The 19,165-nt window shown below is 38.2% G+C and overlaps 1 protein-coding gene across 4 annotated transcripts in view; it reads right to left on the bottom strand.

The window, feature by feature from the left end:
- Window positions 1-19,165, bottom strand: part of CDK14 (cyclin dependent kinase 14) — a 678,842-nt gene that overhangs the window by 469,721 nt on the left and 189,956 nt on the right. For all 4 annotated transcript variants that reach the window (XM_069086180.1, XM_069086183.1, XM_069086182.1 and 1 more), the window contains 2 exons: window positions 16,249-16,494; window positions 4,161-4,255 (listed from right to left, as the gene is read on the bottom strand). In XM_069086180.1, the coding sequence (XP_068942281.1) occupies window positions 4,161-4,255; window positions 16,249-16,494 (341 nt within the window). The remainder of the gene's footprint in view (window positions 1-4,160; window positions 4,256-16,248; window positions 16,495-19,165) is intronic.

Below are 19,165 nucleotides of genomic sequence, written 5' to 3' on the forward strand. Positions count from 1 at the left end.
GGATGGATGGATGGATGGATGGATGGATGGATGGATGGATGGATGGATGGATGGAAAGAGGGAGAGATAGACAGACAGGTAGGTAGATAGAGAGATGAATGGATGGATGAGGAGATGGATGCATGGATGGATGCATGGAGGGGGAGAGGGATAGACACAGACAGATCACAAAGTGCTCTAAAGAGGCCTTTGCAACATTTTGCACATCAACCAACTGCACATCATTCTTCCTCACACACTCTACAATTCCAGGAAACTTAGCCTAGCTGCTCTTCCCCACACATGACACTCCAATTCCAATCTCCAAACTTTGCACAGACTGCCCCCAGGCTTGTACTGCCCCACAGCTTCATCTCTGCCTCAGAGCCCCTCAATGCCTTCAGTGCTTAAGGCAAGGATCACCCCCCCCCCCATACAAGGCTCATTCTGATCCATCCTCCCTCCTTCCCCTACTCCCCAATTGCTATTACCTTCTAAAAATTACTTTGTGCATATCTGGCATTTCCTCATCATGGGTCCACATTGTTCTACTGCTAACACAGGCTAATCTCCCTGAAGAGCAGGGACTCTACCAATTTTTGCATTTATGGATCCTTAGCACCTGACACATAGTTTTTGCTGTTCTGTCATGTCTGACCCTTCATGACCCCATCTGGGATTTTTTTGGCAAAGCTACTGAAGTAGTTGCCATTTCCTTCTCCAGTTCACTTCACAAATGAGGAACCTGAGGTCGAGTTAGGTGACTTTCCCAGGGTCACACAATATCTGAGGCCAGATCTGAATTCAGGAGGATGTCTTCCTGACTCCAGCAGGCCTGGCGCTCTCTCTACCATGCCAGCTGGCTGCCTCATCACATACTAAACAGACACAAAATAAATATTTGATGATTTGCATTGCTTTGACAAATCTGAAATCAAGAGTAATGATGGCTGACATCTGTAAGTATGATGATAAGTGTACCTGAATGATCGACCAGTCACCAGTTCTCTGGTGACTAGACAGATAGGGAAAGGAGTCCTGGTTTGGCATACTAGCTCTGCCATCTTTGTGACCCTGGAAAAGACACTGTGCTTCTCTCAAGCTTGTTTCTTTGTCTGTAAAATAGGAATAATAATACCAACAATACCTATCTTACAAGGGCTAGGACAAGGAAATCATTCCACCAACTGTCGAGTTCCTTATAAATCCTAAACTACAGGGCTGTCCCAAAAGCTTTAGTGAGATTTAAGCTGTAACAGATTTAAATAAAACCAAAGCTGCATTAAGACTTCTGGGACCATATTGTATTTCAAAGGGAAACGAGATGACCCTGTAATGCCGTATTCTTATTGAGTCTAGACTAGCTATGCTCACAAGCAGTAACATGATATAGGAAAAAGAAAATGGACTTTGGCGGAAGAACACAGGTTCAAATCCCAGTTCTCGTACTTGCTTTTTCCCATTAGACTGTATGCCTTATCATACTATACCATACCATTGTGTGCCATGCCACGTAATACAATACGACACAACACAACGCAACGCAACACAACACAATACAATACACATTTATTAAGAACCTACTACCTACCAGGAAGGAGGTGGCTAAATGAATCAGTGGATAGAGTACAGGGCTCAGAGTCTGGAAAACCTGAGTTCAAATCCAACCTCAGACACTCAATAGCGGTATGACCCTGGGCAAACTTAACCTGTGTTTGCCTTAAAACCCCTCCAGTATCTTTGCCAAGAAAACCCCGTGGACAGGATGGCCCAAAGAGTCTCAAAGAGTCAGACGTGGCTGAAATGAGCAAACCGCAATGACACCTGTCAGAAACTGCTACGTGTTTTATCTTTCTGTCCCCAGTGCTCAGCACTGTGCCTGGAACACAGCAGGTGCCTAATACATGTTTGCTGACTATTGACAACTACCAATGAGACAGAGGCCATGCATTTATTAATAAAAAAAACGGAACACAGACTTAATCAGAAGAACCTGGACTCAATCTTGGCTCTGTTGTGTAAGACCTATATGACCTTGATCAAGTCAATTACCCTGACTGGTCCTTGAGCTTACTCTGTAAAATGGGAGAATCTGACCATACAGACTCCAGGGCTCTAAATCCTAGGATCCTAAATTCTTCAGTCCCCAGAATTTCGGGTCCTTTCCTAGTAAAGCCTGGATAATAGGAACATCTGCCCTGTCTACCTCCCGGGGTTGTTGTGAGGAATGTGCACAGATCTTATTTTTAGGAGTTGTAATCAGAGCTTCCTTTTCTAAGTGCTCCCAAGGCACAAACTTAATAACCCACTCCACAGTTGTGCCAGGGATTGGCACTATAACACCAATGCAGAGTTTCTGAAATCTACCTTTTCCCTCTCATAACACCCCCCCCCCGCAACCTTAACATGCTGTGCACTTAAATCACTAATCTAACTTATCATACAGAATGAGAAAGGAAAAAAAAAAGTCAGATAATATGAATGGTTATTTCTACAGGATATTTTTTGGGGGGGGTGGGGAATAATAAAATAAAACCATGCCTGAATTTGGCATGGCAAGCATAGAAATAGTGTTAAGATGTCTTAAAATAACATAACCACTAACCACCTTTATACTCCCTCCCCCTTAACAGAGAAGCCTGGGAATGATTTTGTGAAGGAACAGAAACATTACAGGTGGGGGGTAGAAGGGGGAGGGAACATTCATTTAAAAATCATTCTCTACTGCATCTCACTATCATTATATTGATTTTAAACAGCAGACTTCAAGCCCTACTTCCAGCCTGGCCCCTCAAAGCCATAACTCTGGGAATCCACTCTTGTCAAGAGGGGGCCCATCAATACTACCAAATGCCACCCATGGGTAGGACCTTGGCAACAACAGTACCCTGTATATCACCGACTCTGCTCCCTTTGCCCCCCAGATAATATTCAATGAAGCAATGCTTATGAAGAAGCAACACTTTCCGGATGCTAAACTCCCCTCCCCTCCCTTACACACACACACACACACACACACACACACACACTACTTTAAATCAAATGTTGGTACCATCAACATCAGAACTGAAAAGATTTAATACCAATGCAATCTGTTCTCCCAATGCACTATAAAAATCATGGAGTCTTTCCCTCTGACTTACAGCTGAAGTTTCTATGCATTGTCTCCCCCTGTATTAGAATGTGAGCTCCTCAGGATGGGAGGCTGCCTTGCTTTTCCAGCTCTGTCTCCATTGCTCTGCTCATGGTAAACACTAAAAAAAGCTTTTATAGTCATTCTTTTACTTCATCACAGTACTCGAGAAAGATACTTGCTATGTACAATATCAAGCCAATGTGAGGAAAACTCTGCAATTCTTCCTTGTACAAAAGTGATTTCTTAAGATGGGGAGGAAGGGGGCAGATCTCATATAAAGAGACCAAATATAAAAAGATTCTTCACTGATGACTAATTTAGTTTAGCCAATCAGATGAGTATTCTAAAACAAACTGTTCCTCTAAGAGAAATAAACTATTTCCTTCACTTAGATAATGAATCTCAGATGATTAGATAATTCCAATGCACCTGAGTGTAGTAGGAGAAAAAGTACCTTAAAGAAATCAGGACCAGACAAGAATACGAGAAAGGGGAAGGGATGGCAAGAGAAAAAAAAAGAGATTAGACACATTTGCTAAACTGCCTTATTAGAACAAGGCACCTTCAATTTCATATTGTCATCAGTAAACTAATGACAAAGAAAAAAGAACTAAATGTTGGGGGAGGAGAGCTTATATGCATGTGTGTGTGTGTGTGTGTGTGTGTGTGTGTGTGTTCCATTTTTAAGAAACAAACACTTTCCATCCATTTACATTGTTGTAGAACCTTTTCCTGGTTCTACTAACCTCACTTTCTATCAGTGTAGAACTGAATGCTATAAAGCCACAATGGCCAAGCTTGGCCCTAACGAAGAGAAATAAGCAAAGATCTCCCATACAATGTCTCACTTCTTAGATGTGTTAGTTTTACTAATTCTGTTTTTCTCTTTTGAATCCTCAGGTATGGGAAAGAAAGGTACACAGAACACAAAAGCAATATTAAAAAAAAACACACTTTAAAATGTTTTGATAAAAGAAACTACCAATACATTATCTGGTAAGAAGCACCAATTAGATATAAAGCTCACCAAAAAGTGAACACTTACTTGCTTTTTCCTTTGTACACGGTGGCATAAGACCCTTCTCCCAGTTTCTCCAGCTTTTCATAAGAGTCAGCTTTTCCAAATTTGGGGCTTGTGGGCTAAACAAATGAGAGAGCAATCTTTAGGAAAAATACTAAATTTATTTTAAGGATCAAATTTAAATTGGGAGATGTCATTATTAATGAAATTATCTCTAGTAATTTTAATATATACTGCCTATATTGCCTTTAAAGCAAAAACATTTTAATGAGTTGTTTTTCCCCCAAGAAGATACTATTTAAAAGCCTGCAAATGGTTGTCAATTTCAGTCATATATTTATATCACAAAAATCATTAAAAGAACCATTTGCCTCATAAATAGTAGGTTTTGTTTCAAATGTATCAAACTATCTTTCAACTAGGTCAAGAAATTTATCTCAAAAGATTTAATTCAACCATTTTTTCTTTACTGTAAAAAAAAAAAGAAAGGTCATTAAATAGGCTTTTATGGATCAGAAACACATACAACAATGTCATTCAATGGACAAATAAAAATCTATTTGTTCCTCGTCTCTGAAATGTAGTATCCAATGCCATGGATGGGTGATTGGTAGTGGACTTGTTTTGCAAGATACAATTGAAAACCAAGTAACTTATTTAGCTAGATTTCCAAGGAAGCTTTGGTAGATGTAATGGGTTGAAGCTCCCAATTTTGTTTGTTTTAGGAGGAAAAAAAATTTTTTTTAAAGAGGAATGGGGAATTAACCAGAGCCAGCATTGCAAACAATAGAGACCTCTCAAAGACATCATAAAGATACAGGGTATATATAGCCTTATAGAAATTGCGAGATTTATATCTTTCACTACTCGAGACAGCAATGAATTATTTTACAGAATGTTTGCAGTACATTTGGACATCAATTACTTTCCCATATCTGCACTTATTTCCAATACTTCCTATTTTTCCATTACCAAGTTCTTCACTAGGCACTATAAATTGTCTTAAAGACCTTCTTAGGACCAGTAAAATGCCTTATCAGTGGTAATGCTATGCTTTCCTGCCCTATCAGGTATACTTCTGTCCATGTGCTAGGCTGAGATCTGCATCATCTGAGATATGAAACACCCAAAAGGAGCTGAGAGGTCTGAAAGAACATTGAGGTCACATAATATGAAATTATAATCACTAACCACACACTTTTCATGAGCTAAGTTTGAATCCCACTCTGACAACAAGGTAATCCATTAGAAGGGTGACTTTTAAAAGGAAGATTTTTTTTTAAAAAAGGAAGCTAAATTACCTTTTTAGCTTGTGCTAAATACTCCAAATGTGGATTAATAGTCCTCAGCAATGATTTGTTCAATACATAAATTATCATATTGGAAAAAGGAGGTCATCAGAAGCAGAAATTATGAAAATGTTGCTTTTTAGGTGGGAATTATTAAACTAAACCCAACTGAATCTAGACAGGTGGTACACAGATGCAGTGGCAGCAGCAGCAGAAAACCAGGAAGAAAGATGGCAAAGTGTAAGAAACAGAAGATATGAAGAATTCTGGAAAACCTCAGTTCTGTAGCCTGTCTAGGCATCCAACCAGTCATGTCTCCATCTGTCTCCTGCTGCTCAGCCCCACATGGACCAAGAACCTCCACCTAGTTTCAGAACCTCCACCCTATTGTGGAGTGTCCCTGCATCTGGTCTCTGGGCAAGTGTCGCTGTTTGGTCATTTTATAGTCATGTCCACTCTTCGTGACCCCTGGGGTTTTCTTGGCAAAAATACTGGAGTGGGGGTGGCTAGGTGGCACAACGAACAGAGCAGCAGCCCTGGAATCAGGAGGACCTGAGTTTAAATCCTGCCTCAGACACTTAACACAAAAAACTAGCCGTGTGACCTTGGGCAAGTCACTTAACCCCAACTGTCCTCCAAAAAAAATCCTGGAGTGGTTTGCATTTCCTTCTCCAGCTCATTTTACAGATGGGGTAACTGAGGCAAACAGGATTAAGTGACTTGCCCAGGGTCACACAGCTAATAAGTGTGGGAGGCCAGAAATGCGTCTTCATGGCTCTAGGTCCAGCTCTGTATCTGCTGTGCCACCTAGCTTCCCCAACTTACTAGACAAGTAAATCCATTCATCTTTGAAAGCCAGACCCCAGGGCCAAAACCCTCTCTTTAGTGACAAAGTGTGCAAAGTAGCCCCCCAGATCCATAAGGTCTAGATGCAAGATCCTGCTTTAGCTTCAAATCCTAATCAGTCTTTACACCATCTGCCAGTCAACCCCACTTTCCATCTGCCAAAAGCCAAATCCATCCCCCTGGTGAATACTCCCCATATATGCTGTCTTCTATTAGAAGGAACTTCCTTGAAGGAAAAGGCTGTTCTCTTTTTAAAATATATTTGTATCTCCAGCACTTAGCACATTGCCTAACATATAAATCACACTTAATAGTGTTTCATTTATTCAAGACTTGTATGAACTGATACAAAGCAGAAGTAAGCCAAACCAGGAAAACAATTTAAATAAGGATTACAATAACGTAATGGAAAATAAATACATTAAAACTTGCAAACCATGTTTATAACCTCTTGGCAGAGCAGAGATGGACTAAAAGTAAAGAATAAGGCATATATCTTCAGACATAACCTATGTGTGGATCTGTTTTATGTAGCTATACTTGTCGAGAAAAAAGAAAAAGGGAAGTTTTTTTTTTTTTTTGGGGGGGGGGGGGAAGGAGATGATACCAGAAAGATCACTAGGGATGGAAGGGTGGGGGCAGGAGGAGTTGGGCAAAGATAATGATGCAAAAAAAAAGGGAGGTGGAGGAAATAGTGTTCGAGAATCATTTTTTAAAATAAACAGAAAAGAAAAATGAATTTAAAAAAGAAGAGAAGAAAGTTCAGGAGAGAGAAATAAGAAGGGAAGCATTAGAAAAAAACATGTTAAATTAAAATAAATCCAAACCCCAAATTGTATGCAGTAGAAATTCAAAGCTTCCTATGCCATCTCCTTTATTCTTTATATAAGAAAATGTTTTTTTTTACTGATACTTGTCACATTCTTACTAAAAAGGAATTTTTAAATTCTTTAGTGATATCAGAACTCTGATCAATGCAGTTACTAAGTTTACTGTAAACAGCTGATGACAAAGTATGTCTTCTTCCTCTGGGGAGAGAGCTGATGGTAGCAGAGGAGCAATCTATGGCTGTGGAATGAGGTATGTTTTTAAAATGGTCAGTGTATTTCGTTATATTACTCAAACGTACTACTTTGTTATTATGGTTGGTTTCATCTATGCTATGATATCATTAGAAAATCAGTCATAAAAAATGAAAGCATCTACATATCAAAGATTATCAATTGGGAAGAACCTGGGGAAACTATAAGCCCTGCCTAGTCTAGGTAACCCCTTTCTCTGATACCTACCACCTCTATCTCCCCATAACTAAGCAGCTAATAAAAAGAAAGGAGAGGCAAGAGAGGGAGGACCACAGCCAGTGAGGCTGTAAGCATTCTGGAAAATGAAGGGATTTAAACATATGTCAACCAAAAGAGATTCAGTAATACTACTCTCTTAGATACCAACAGAGTAAAGAATTGCTGAGGTTATGTTACAAATTCAATGGCTTTCCTAAAATCCTAATAACAGCAAGCCATAATCACTACCCCTCCCTCTAAATTTTATTTTTCTACAATTCATTTTTTAGGCTATACATGTAAAATCATATTAAACACATTTCTATATTAGTCATGCTATGAAAGAAGAATCAGAACAAAAGGGGAAAATGATGAGAAAGAAAAAAAAAGAGAGAAAATAGTATGCTTCAATCTGCATTCAGACTCCATAGTTCTTTCTCTGAATGTGGATAGCATTTTCCATCAGGAGTCTTTTGGACTTGTCTTAGATCATTGTATTGCTGAAAAGAGCTAAGTCTATCAAAGTTGAACATCGTACAATGTTGCTATTAACTGTATACAATGTTCTCCTGATTCTGCTCACTTCACTCAGCATCAGTTCATGTAAGTCTTTCCAGGTTTTTCTGAAGTCGGCCTGCCCATCATTTCTTATGGAGCAAGAGTATACCATTACATTCATATACCACAACTTGCTCAGCCATTCCCCAAGTGACGAGTATACCCTCAATTTCCAATTCTTGGTCACCACAAAAAGAGCTGTTATAAATATTGTGGAACATGTGGGTCTTCTTCCCTTCTTTATGATCTCTCTGGGATACAAACCTAGTAGTGGTATTGCTGGATCAAAGGGTATGGACATTTTTATAGTCCTTTGGGCATAGTTCCAAACTGCTCTCCAGAATGTTATGATTCATCCTTAGTTGACACTGATAAAAAGGGGTCTTGCCAGGTTTTCTTTAATTACATTATCAATTGTCATTGTCACTAAGAAATTGTCCTCCTGATTCTTGTATCAGTTTATAAAAAAAAGTGTTCCCAATTTTCTCTGAAGTCTTCAAATTCTTTGTTTCCCACTCTGTCATTTTTTTTAAATGGATTTCCTTCTAGAGTTACCACCTTGCTTCCTCCAGAAGTGTAAAATCTTTAGGTCTCCGGAGTGTTCCCAGCTAAGAGTCAGTTTTGACCATTACTCTATCTGTTGACTTTTTCTTACCTAATGGTTTATTTATTGAATGTCATGTATTTAAAGTATATCAAAGTCAAAATGGGTATACACTGAAAATATGTAGGTAGAGTTAATAAGCATGAGTAAACTTTATGTATCATATCATTAATGTACAGAATTTTGTGACTAACATAACTTAGACCATGAACCTACTGACAATGAATGCTCTGGGAACCTTTTAACTTAAAAAAAAAATTAGAAGGGAGGTTCCAAACCTGTGATTTTATGCATATAGAGAACTTAGTGTTTAGTCACGTCCAACTCTTTGTGAACCTGTGGACCATACTGTCCATGGGGTTTTCCTGGTAAAGAGACTGGAGTGTTTTACTATTTCCTTCTCCAATGGATTAAGGCAAACAGAGGTTAAATAACTTGTCCAGGATCACAAAGCTAGTAAGAGTCTGAGGCCAAATTTGAACTCAAGTCTTCCTGAGTGGAAGCCCAGTTCTCTATCCACTGAGAACTACTTAACTAGAGACATACTGGTACAAAAATTCCTCCCCAATCAAATAAGCAACTTATAGCCTTAGAAAGTTGCCTAAGACACTGAGATGTGGTTTCTTGGCCAGTGTCACAAAACTACTGTATTATAGGCATACTCCTCTAACTCAATTCACAGTACTACAATGCTTCCTTCCCTGAACCCTCTTAAATATTTTAATATCTTAAAAAATGAATTACTTATAAAAATCACATTAGCCTCCTATTCATTCAATATTTTACTTTTTTTAAAAACAAAGCATGCCTCTTAGATATACTGGAATTTCTTCATTTTAATAAACCAGCTTTAAGAGAATACTGAATTTACAGAATCGATTAAATAGGACACTAATTCGCTTTACAGAATCTGAAGCCTCAGATTTCACAAATTTAGAAAGATGATTTATTACATGGCAGAAGCTACACATGCTAGTAAAGGGTCATAGTGCAACCAGCATCTACTGAGACCCTCAAGGTTTAACTTAGACCCCACTCAACCCACCCCTTCAGAAAATCTTTGCTGATTTTCTCTGACTGACTGAGATTGCCGGTGCCTCAGATTTCTTCCTAGTACTTGGCATGGTCCCCTCCTTGACATATTGTCTAATGTGAATTATCATTGTGCAGTTTATCCCCCTTATTAGACAATAATCCCCTTGAAGGAAGGTCTCTTCATTTTTGTAAAAGTTATATGATTTCAAGAATTGAATTGGGGGCTCTGAAGGCAAGGGAAAATGTTTATTACTTGGGAAATGATGATATAAGAGGAGTGATGTCAGGACGCAGTGAACCCTACAGAACTCCAAAAGTGCTGCAAAACACTTGAAATGTTACATCCAATATGCCACTCGCCTAGCCACATGTCATTGTTGTTCATCCTTCCTTCTCAACGAGAACCAATGACATCATTAGGATGATGTCTTGACTAGCAAGTGAAGTCTATTTAAGAGAGGCAGAGCTATGCACAGTCATTAAACTCATATTATCAAATCCCTTAGACTCCTCCCCCCACCCCCACCCCCACACACATTCACTAACAACTTTTTTGCCAGTATTTGCCATTTTAATATCTGAGGATTTTTTTAAACACTATTAACAATTTTTTATAAAAATACACTAGTAACAACAGAAGAAGCAGCCAGAGTGTTGGACTTGGAGTCAGGAAGACCTGAGTTCAAATCCAGACTCAGGCACTTCCTCACTGTAACCCTCAGCAAGTCACTTACCCTCGTTTACCTCAGTTTCCTCATCTGTAAAATTATCTGGAAGAGGATATGGCAAACCACTCCAGTTTTAGAATGATTCAGTTTTTCTGAGACATATCAATTCAAGGGTTATCTATGGAGTACTCCTAACCTACCTTAGCATGACAACATGACTCTTCACAAGATGAAACAGGCCAGATTTAATAAATGCCTTAGGAACGAACATACTTTAACCATCAGAGAAGATTATCAAAAAGCAAGAAAACAGGATATAATGAGTGAAAAGTGCATTGAATTAGTAGGCAGGAAATCAGAGTTCTAATCTGTCACTAACATAGGCTGTAACCCCACCAACTTGCTTTAACCTCCCTGGGACGCAGTTTCTTCATCTATAAAATGATTGATCTCTATTGTTCCTTCCTGTCCTAAATGCTGTGAATATACATATTAAAGCAAGGGCACTTAATCAGGAGTCCAGGACCTTCTGTGTATGGCTTTTATTAATATATATAAATAACTGTATTTCAATATAATTGGTTTCCTTTGTAATTGTATGGGGCTTTTTATGCATTTAAAAACATTATTCTGTAAAAGGGTCCATGGGCTTTACCAGACTGCCAAAGATATAATACGTAAATACAAATAAAGGTGAATGCCTGATATAAAGAGGATTAAAAAAATTGGAAATGGAAAGAAAGTGCCCTAAAAAGAAGAGGAGAATGTTCTGTTAGCACAAGCTATGTTTCCAAAGAGGTTCTTTAAGAAGGTCAACCTCTTCTCTTAGCGGCAAACTCTTTGGCATTATATTCAGTTTGGACCACCTGTTTCCTCTTTCAGAAACTCCTGAGATACGACTCCTAGACTGAACTGAGTCAAAGAAGATTTAATGGAAAATTACATTTAGAACCACCTGACTCTCCTTGTGTGAGCTGTGTGGGCTCTGTTCTCATGCATTTTTCATCCCTGCCAAACAGCTTGAGAGTGTCACACTTTACCATCACACTCCTGAGCCCAAGTTTTAAATAGAAAAAATTGAAAACTATATTAAACTTCAATATGAAATGATCTTCAAGGGAAAAATATTATGTTCACAGTTCCACAGTAAATTATTTAAAATCAGAAAGGGGAGTCTATCTGTTTAGTGAGGTACTTCTAAAGGAGTAACTTCAACCTAAGAAAAACCTTAAAAAGACAAAAGAGAGCCCTTTTATCTCCTGTAGGAGAGATGAGAGATAGTCATCCAACTGAAAACAAAGAAAACTTCCAGTGACCTTAATAGGAATCACCAAGGCATAATCTGAAGAAGAAGACATGCTTAGTCTATAAAGCAAAGATGGGTGACTTAGTATATATGCTTAATATATATTGAATGGAATTAACAACCAGTGTTGGTTGCATTTTAACGCAGAACCTTGGTTTCAATCTTGGACCCACTGCTTACTACTCAACTCTCTTCTGGGCCTTACTGCCCTCATACCTAAATTGAAATCAATGGATTATATGACATTGAAAGCCTCTTCCAGTTTTAAACCCTATGACCTCACACTACTAAGGAAATGGACAGATAGATAAATACATACATACATACATACATATATACATACATAAACTGAGACAGAGATATATATACATATATCTATGTGTGTATATGCTTTTGCATATATGTATATACACAGTGTACATGTATGTCTATACACATGCACATGTGTTTATGTGGATTTGGGTCATCCTATAGCTGTTTATATAAACATGAGTATATATGAATTATAGATTTCCATCTAATTGCTTTTTATAAAAGAGTTGATATATTTATCAAATAGAATTTTTCACACAAGTCAAAACCATATTTAAGCTTTATTGCTTTAGCAAACCTAAAATGAGAAAATTAGACAAATGAAGAAATATTTTCAGGAAAACACCCCCACTCAACCAGAGGAAATGCTCAAAATTGCAATTGAGAAAAATGCTGATGGCCCAAAGTACTCTATTTATCTAATTAAATGGATTCAGATGCATTAACTGCTCTGGTTAAAGTACATTCCATTAACACTGAGTTGTCAGAAAATTAATATTTTGCCACATGTCGTGGTAAAAACAATCCATTTTATTTGTCCTGTGAAATTGATATGTAAGCGTTATGGAAATCGACTCTAATTTCCAGATCAATCACACTGACATCACACAAACCACTGAAAAATGTAAAATATCCTTATAAAAGTTATCCTGATCTATAAAGAGGAATAGCTCAGTGACACTAAAATAAGAATGTCCATGTAATCCTCTGGGTACTTGGAGGGCCTAAATCCAAGCAGACCTCCTATTCCCACAAGCAAAAAGTGTAGCTGACTTCATTCTGAGCTACAAAACGGTCACTGTACAGGAACAGTCCCTGGAGTGCAACTATCCTATCCTTTCCAGCTAAAGTAGCAAGGGAGGCTCAGGATAGCACAAAATCGGAAGCTCTCCTTCTATGTGTTTAAAATACAATTTTCTTTTATTGGTCTACTTCTGATCTTCTTGGAGAAATGATGAAATTCTATAAAGTCTCTCAAATAATTACAACTGAACATGATTTTAGCTACCGAGTGAGAATGTGATATAGATAGAGAAAGAAATTTCATGGACAGGCACCTAGATTCTACCCCTTACTTCTTTACTTAACAATGCTTACTTAGGACAGAGTATTAGGGAAATAAAAATTGCAGGAGACTAAGTGGCAGAAAGAACAATAAGAATACTAGCAGTCACTGACTTCACAGAGATGTGGAATATTGTGAAAGGAGAGTTATTTATTTTCTTAGAATAAAAGAACAGGAAACTCTTCATTGTTTGCCCCAGGGGAGAGGAGCTTTAGCATAAACAATGGAAATATAGCTAATTCACCCTATTGAACTGGGACTCTAGTTCTGATACTTCTGTAAATGGTGTTCCCTGTGGCTAAATGGTCTAAGGCCAGGACCTGGATATCCTAATACAGAAGCTGCCATGTTGGTTCTGACCTACAATGGAACATTTACTAAGTGCCAGGGAATTCTGGGAATTCTGGGCATCTAGGTGGCACAGTAGATACAGTGGTAGGTCTGGAGTCTGGAAGAGTTATCTTCCTGAGTTCAAATTTGATCTCAGACACTTACTAGCTATGTGACTCTGGTCAAGTCACTTAACCCTGTTTGCCTCAATTTTCTCATCTGTAAAATGAGCTGGAAAAGAAATTGGCAAACTACTCCAGTATCTTTGCCAAGAAAACCCCAAATGAGGTCACAAAGAGTCAGACACTACTGAAAAATGACTAAATAAAGAGAATCCTACCATCTATGGTAGCCACACTGTTGACAGCACAGAAAACTCCTTCGGAAGGACTATGGAAGAAATCGGGTATGAAAACAATAATGTTTTCATTATAAGGATGGGGTTACATGGAGTTTTAGAAAAAAAAAACATATTTTCACTAGATTTGGAGTCAAAGGACCAAGTTCAAACCCCAATCTTGCTACTTACCACTTGTATGACCTAAAACAAGCCACTGATTTCTCTAGGCCTTATTTTCTTCACCTGCAAAATGAAAGGATTGGACTATATGGTCCCATTCAATGGTCTCATGAGCCTCTTATTATATCTCTTCATTTTGTGAGTTTTAAAAGGCTATCTGGGTTATACATGTCAGTTTCTCAGCTGAATGCCATTTTAAAATTTTCCAAAAATACTTACTTTAGAAAAAAATCATTATTAAATCTCAGTGCTTGGTACATCATTATAGGTATTTAATTAGTGTTTGTTGATTGATTAAAGGAGTCCTCCTTAATAAGGTGGAAAGACATGAGGGTGATTACTTATTGTGGTTAAAGTCAATATTTTTGAAGTCATAATACCCCACTATTGTCTGATTTCACAAAAACCCATTCTAACCAGTGCCACACAATTTTTAATTTCTTAAAGTTAAAGATCTTTTTTTATATTACCACTTGAGATTATTAATAAGAGTTTAAGTTTCTGAAAATAATTCTGAAAAAAAATCCTGAAAATAAAATCCAGTCAAATTGTAAACACCATCCTTGTAACACATAAGAACAGTTTTAAAAGGGTACCAATTCAAATAAAAATCAATGCTCATTGTAAATTCCCTGGACTTTAAAATGCTACTCACTACCTAATAGCTATCCCAGTTCTGTAGAAAAACCAAAGAAGTACAGCCAAATGGTTTGACCACACTGTGAACCAAGAAACCTCGATTCTTAGAGCTCAGAGAAAACAGTATCTATGGTATCAGATTTCAGATTCAGCCCCAAACATAAATACATATGGTATATGTATAGTTTATTCTATCTGGACCCTATGAAGATTTAGAAATAAGGGGTAAAAGCTCCATAGAGAAAGATTTCACCTCAAAATTTTAAAAAAGACTTATTATCAATTAGAGCTGTCCAAAAACAATTTGGGTTGGCCTTAAGAGATAGTGAGTTCTCCCTTCACTGGAGGTCTTCAAAGCCAAAGGTAGATAGCCATTTGCCAGGAATACTGCAGAGAAGAGCCCTGGATTCCACTTTAGGATAGGCTATTCTGTGTGATCTCTAGGATCAAGATTTCATGAAAGAGCAAGAGATCTCAGCTTTAGCAGATGTCAAGAGAAGGTCTCTACTAGCTTTCAACAGCTTTTCAAAATCATACAAAGGTTCAAAATAAGCATTTCTTCATTGGGTCTGTAAAGGATGAAATCTCCCAAGGATTAAAAATTAAGTTGCAGTTAGGCACCACTCCCTGTTACCCTTAGCAATTACCATGAGATCCAAAGGTCCCTTAGCTTCTATCACAGATGAAGATATGTGAAATTTATATTAATGTTGGTAAGAGGTTAAAAACCCAACATTAAAGGGAAAGTTGGCTTAGAAAATTCTAAGCTATTTCAATACAACAATGGAAGTCAAGTTGTGAAAAAGCCACTGGGATGAAAAGGAAAGCTTATCATTGCCAAGATACTACTGCCAGCACAGAAACCGAGGAAGAGACAGGCAGGTAGTAAGGGCAGAGACTGTCTATAAGAGGAGCCCGCATTCTACTGAATCCTGTACATACCATTTAAACGATACATTGAACCGGGTCTCCTATGTATTGCTGACCCATTCCTCTGGGTAGCCCCCTTATTTCCAATTTTCCCTGGTCTTTTTTTTTTTTTTTTTGCAGTTACTACATTAGAAAAAAATGTATTCAGTTTCTGGTTCCCTGGATAGGTTTCTTTGGTGTGACTGGAAGGCACCTTGGATACCATCTAATCTAACCCTCTCATCTTACTTATGAAGCCAGGAGGTCAGAAGATGTCAAGTGATTGGCCTGAGGTCACATAGGCAGCAGTTACAGGTATAAGATTCTCAGCCAAAACCAAACTGTGATTCCTGCTGCCCACCAATCCTGATTAATTCCATATTCCTTCCAAGGAGTTTTAATACCAGATCATTCATAATTAAGAATTTCTCTAAACAGAGCCAAATGGAAAGAAACCCTTCAAAAACATAATTCCAAGTCATTCCTTATAAGCTCCCAGGGTGCTAAAGAATAAAGTGTCTTCATTTTCATTGCTATTTTTCTCCCAAACATTATAACTCATTAGTGGCATTAGTCAGTCAATAAACATTTATTAAGTGCCTACTATGTGACAGGCACTTTGCCAAATGCTAGAAGCAGGTGGGATAATGGATTCCTAATACCACCAGGTTCCCTGGACAGTTTGCCATCATTAGAGATTTAGGGTAGTGCTTTTGTGGCCCGAGTGATAACAGAATATTCTGGACTTACAGAACTAGGGCTAGAATGTCGGCGGACTTTAGGTGACTCTTTCCCACTAGAGGAGGATTTGAAGTTGATGCAGGCATTGTTCTCAGAATGGACCCTCTTCACTTGAGTGGCCGGTTTCTCGAAGGGGTCGAAAGTGCTCTGTGTCCTCTGAACCCGGACTTTCTTGTCCTCAGGAATTGTGTCCAGTGGTTTGATCACTGAGTCCACTCCCGGGCAGTTCCGTGTAGACATCTTTGTGACACATATCTGAAAAGAATAAACAAATTAAATTCAGTATTTTACCCAGTGTCCGTCTTTCAGTAGTTCTGGTGGGCGAAAGATGGAAATGACTGAAGAAACAAAGGCTTAAGCTTCTGGGGATATGAATTTGTGCCCATGGTCCTGATTTCTTGGAGCAAACAGCAGGTATTACTTAATAAATCTATACCCTCAGAAGCTCAAAACTTCGTTTCCTCTACAACAGCACTAAATATTTTCACTCTATATCATTTAAACTCGAGAAGCATTTTCAAGCAGGCAGGACATGTGAGGCACTACGACCAGCAATGGGTCACAAAGACAAAATGAGAGATAGCCCCTGTCCTCAAGGAGCTTATATTCTCTACCAAAAAGAATACAACATTTAGATACAAAAACAGTACAAACAAAGGTGGGTGAAGGAATACCAAAATCAGGAGAAATGCCCAGTGAGCAATAGGTATGGCAGAATACAAATATTAAATCTGTTCTATACTCATAATTTGAAAAGTTATACCAGTTTCAGGAAAAACGTACCAACAATTAAATTTGTCCAAGAGTGGTTGGGCTGCCTTGAGAAATTGTGGGATCCCCTTCCTTGGAGGTAGGTCTTCTAGCAGAGACTGGACAACCACTTGTCAAGTATATAATAATAAGGAATTCTTTCATTTATAAGTTGGTCTAGGAAGGCACTTCCAAATCTAAATTTTGTCTTTCTAAGGTCTATTAAAATCATTTAACGTTCATTCACTTAAAGACTATACGTGGACCAGCTACCAAATCAGAGAGCCACTAAAAGCTAAAATGTAAAATTCAAGTTGGAAGAAAATGTAATGTATACACTGTTATCAGAGTTTTAATTCATCCTCATTGAAAGGTTGGACTTGAACTATGGTACAGATGGCTTACCATCTGACTACAATTGGAAAAATTTCTAAAGCATTAAGAAGTCACATGTCATTCCTAAGGGGAAAAAGATGGTGAACCGAATTCATGTATTATAATTACTGCCTAGTTATAGTGAAAAAAAAAAAATGAACCAGTAAACAGACAAAAACAAAAATTTCAGGAAGTATCACAAAATCAAGTTAAACCTGAATGTTTTATCACAGGAATGGAGAGCCTCCAGACAACCCCATACCAGATTTAATCTTGTTCTTGGACTGATATTGCTTTGCTGGCTGCTGCTGGAGCATAAAGAATTATTTCCATCCTAACTGAATACTCTGCTATCCTCAAAAAATACTGATTAAAACTGCTGAAAAATTAGGAACAATAGTAAAAAAAAAAAAAAAAAAAAAAAAAAATGACATATTGTATTACCCGTGATCTTAGAATCAAAAGACCTAAGTCTCAGTTGGCCATGTTAACTTTCCTATTCTGTACCTCAGTTTCCCCATCTTTGAAAATGAACAACATGATCATTAAGCTCTCTTCCAGCTTCAGGAGTCTACATAATCCTCAATAACTAGTCAAAAATCTACTGATTGTCTCTTTCTTATTCTACTCCTACTAAACTATTCTCTTTCCTGTTTCCTCCTCTCTTCTCTTTTTTGGCATCCTTGCCCATCTGTCTTCTATCTTTCCTCTCCTCACCATTACCATTATAGTTCCCATTCCCTTTTTTTTCCTCCTCCTACTTTTTAACTCTGGAGGCTACGTAGCCCAGTGGATAGAGTGCTGGGCTTGGAATCTGTACAGATATGGATTAAGAGCCTGCCTCCGCCACTCACTAGCTTGTCCTGGGCAAGTGACTGCCTCAGTTTCCTCATCTGTAATATGGGTATAATAATAGCACCTAGTTCACAAAGTTATGAGGATCAAATGAGATAGCATATGCAAATGCTATGGGGAACTGTCATCAGTAAGAGCCAGAAAATGAATAAGGTGGGAAAGGGAAAGATTTAAGATGAAAGTAACTGTTAACTATAGAGCATTTATTCCAGAAAATAAAGGGGAAGGGTGTGACATTAGAGGGAAGGAGGGAGATAGGAACAAGGAAGCAGGCAATAAGGGGTGGAGAATGGGATTTGTATAATGGCAAGATGGGTGGGGAGAGTATGACCAGGTTGTCCATATCTTCCCCCATCCTGAAAAAATCCTCACTTGATCTATACATACCTGCTAGCTACTGTGCTATTTTGTGTCTAAGGTCTTTGAAAATGTTGTCTACAAGAGATGCCTCTGCTGGCTTTCTTCTAACTCACTTCTTAACTCTCTACTCTGTCTTCCGATCTCATCATCCAACTGAGATTGCCCTCTTCAAAGTAACTGATCAACTCTTATTTGTCAGATCCAGTGGCATTTTCTCAGTCCTCATCCTCTGATACTACAGATCCCTATTTCTCTTCTTACTCTCGCCTTTCTAGATTTTCAGGACATCCCTCTCTTCTGGTTCTCCTCCTACCCATCTAACCAATCTGCTAGATCTTCATCCAGGTCATGCCCACTAACCCTAGGTCTCCTCCAAGGTGACACCTTCTCTTCTCCTTCCATACTATTTATCTTGGTGATCTCATCAGCTCCCATGGGTTAAACTGCCATTTCTATACAGATGATTATTAGATCTATTTCTCCAGCCCTAACTATTCTCCTGACCTCCATTCTCATATCTTCAACTGCCTAGTAGGCTTCTCAAACTAAATATTCAAGATGGCTTAAATTCAACATGTCCAAAGCT

The sequence above is a fragment of the Petaurus breviceps genome, unplaced genomic scaffold, assembly GCF_028583685.1.
Source record: "Petaurus breviceps papuanus isolate PSGF00001 unplaced genomic scaffold, PetGlider_PUasm1.0 178, whole genome shotgun sequence".
Classification (NCBI taxonomy): Eukaryota; Metazoa; Chordata; class Mammalia; order Diprotodontia; family Petauridae; genus Petaurus; species Petaurus breviceps.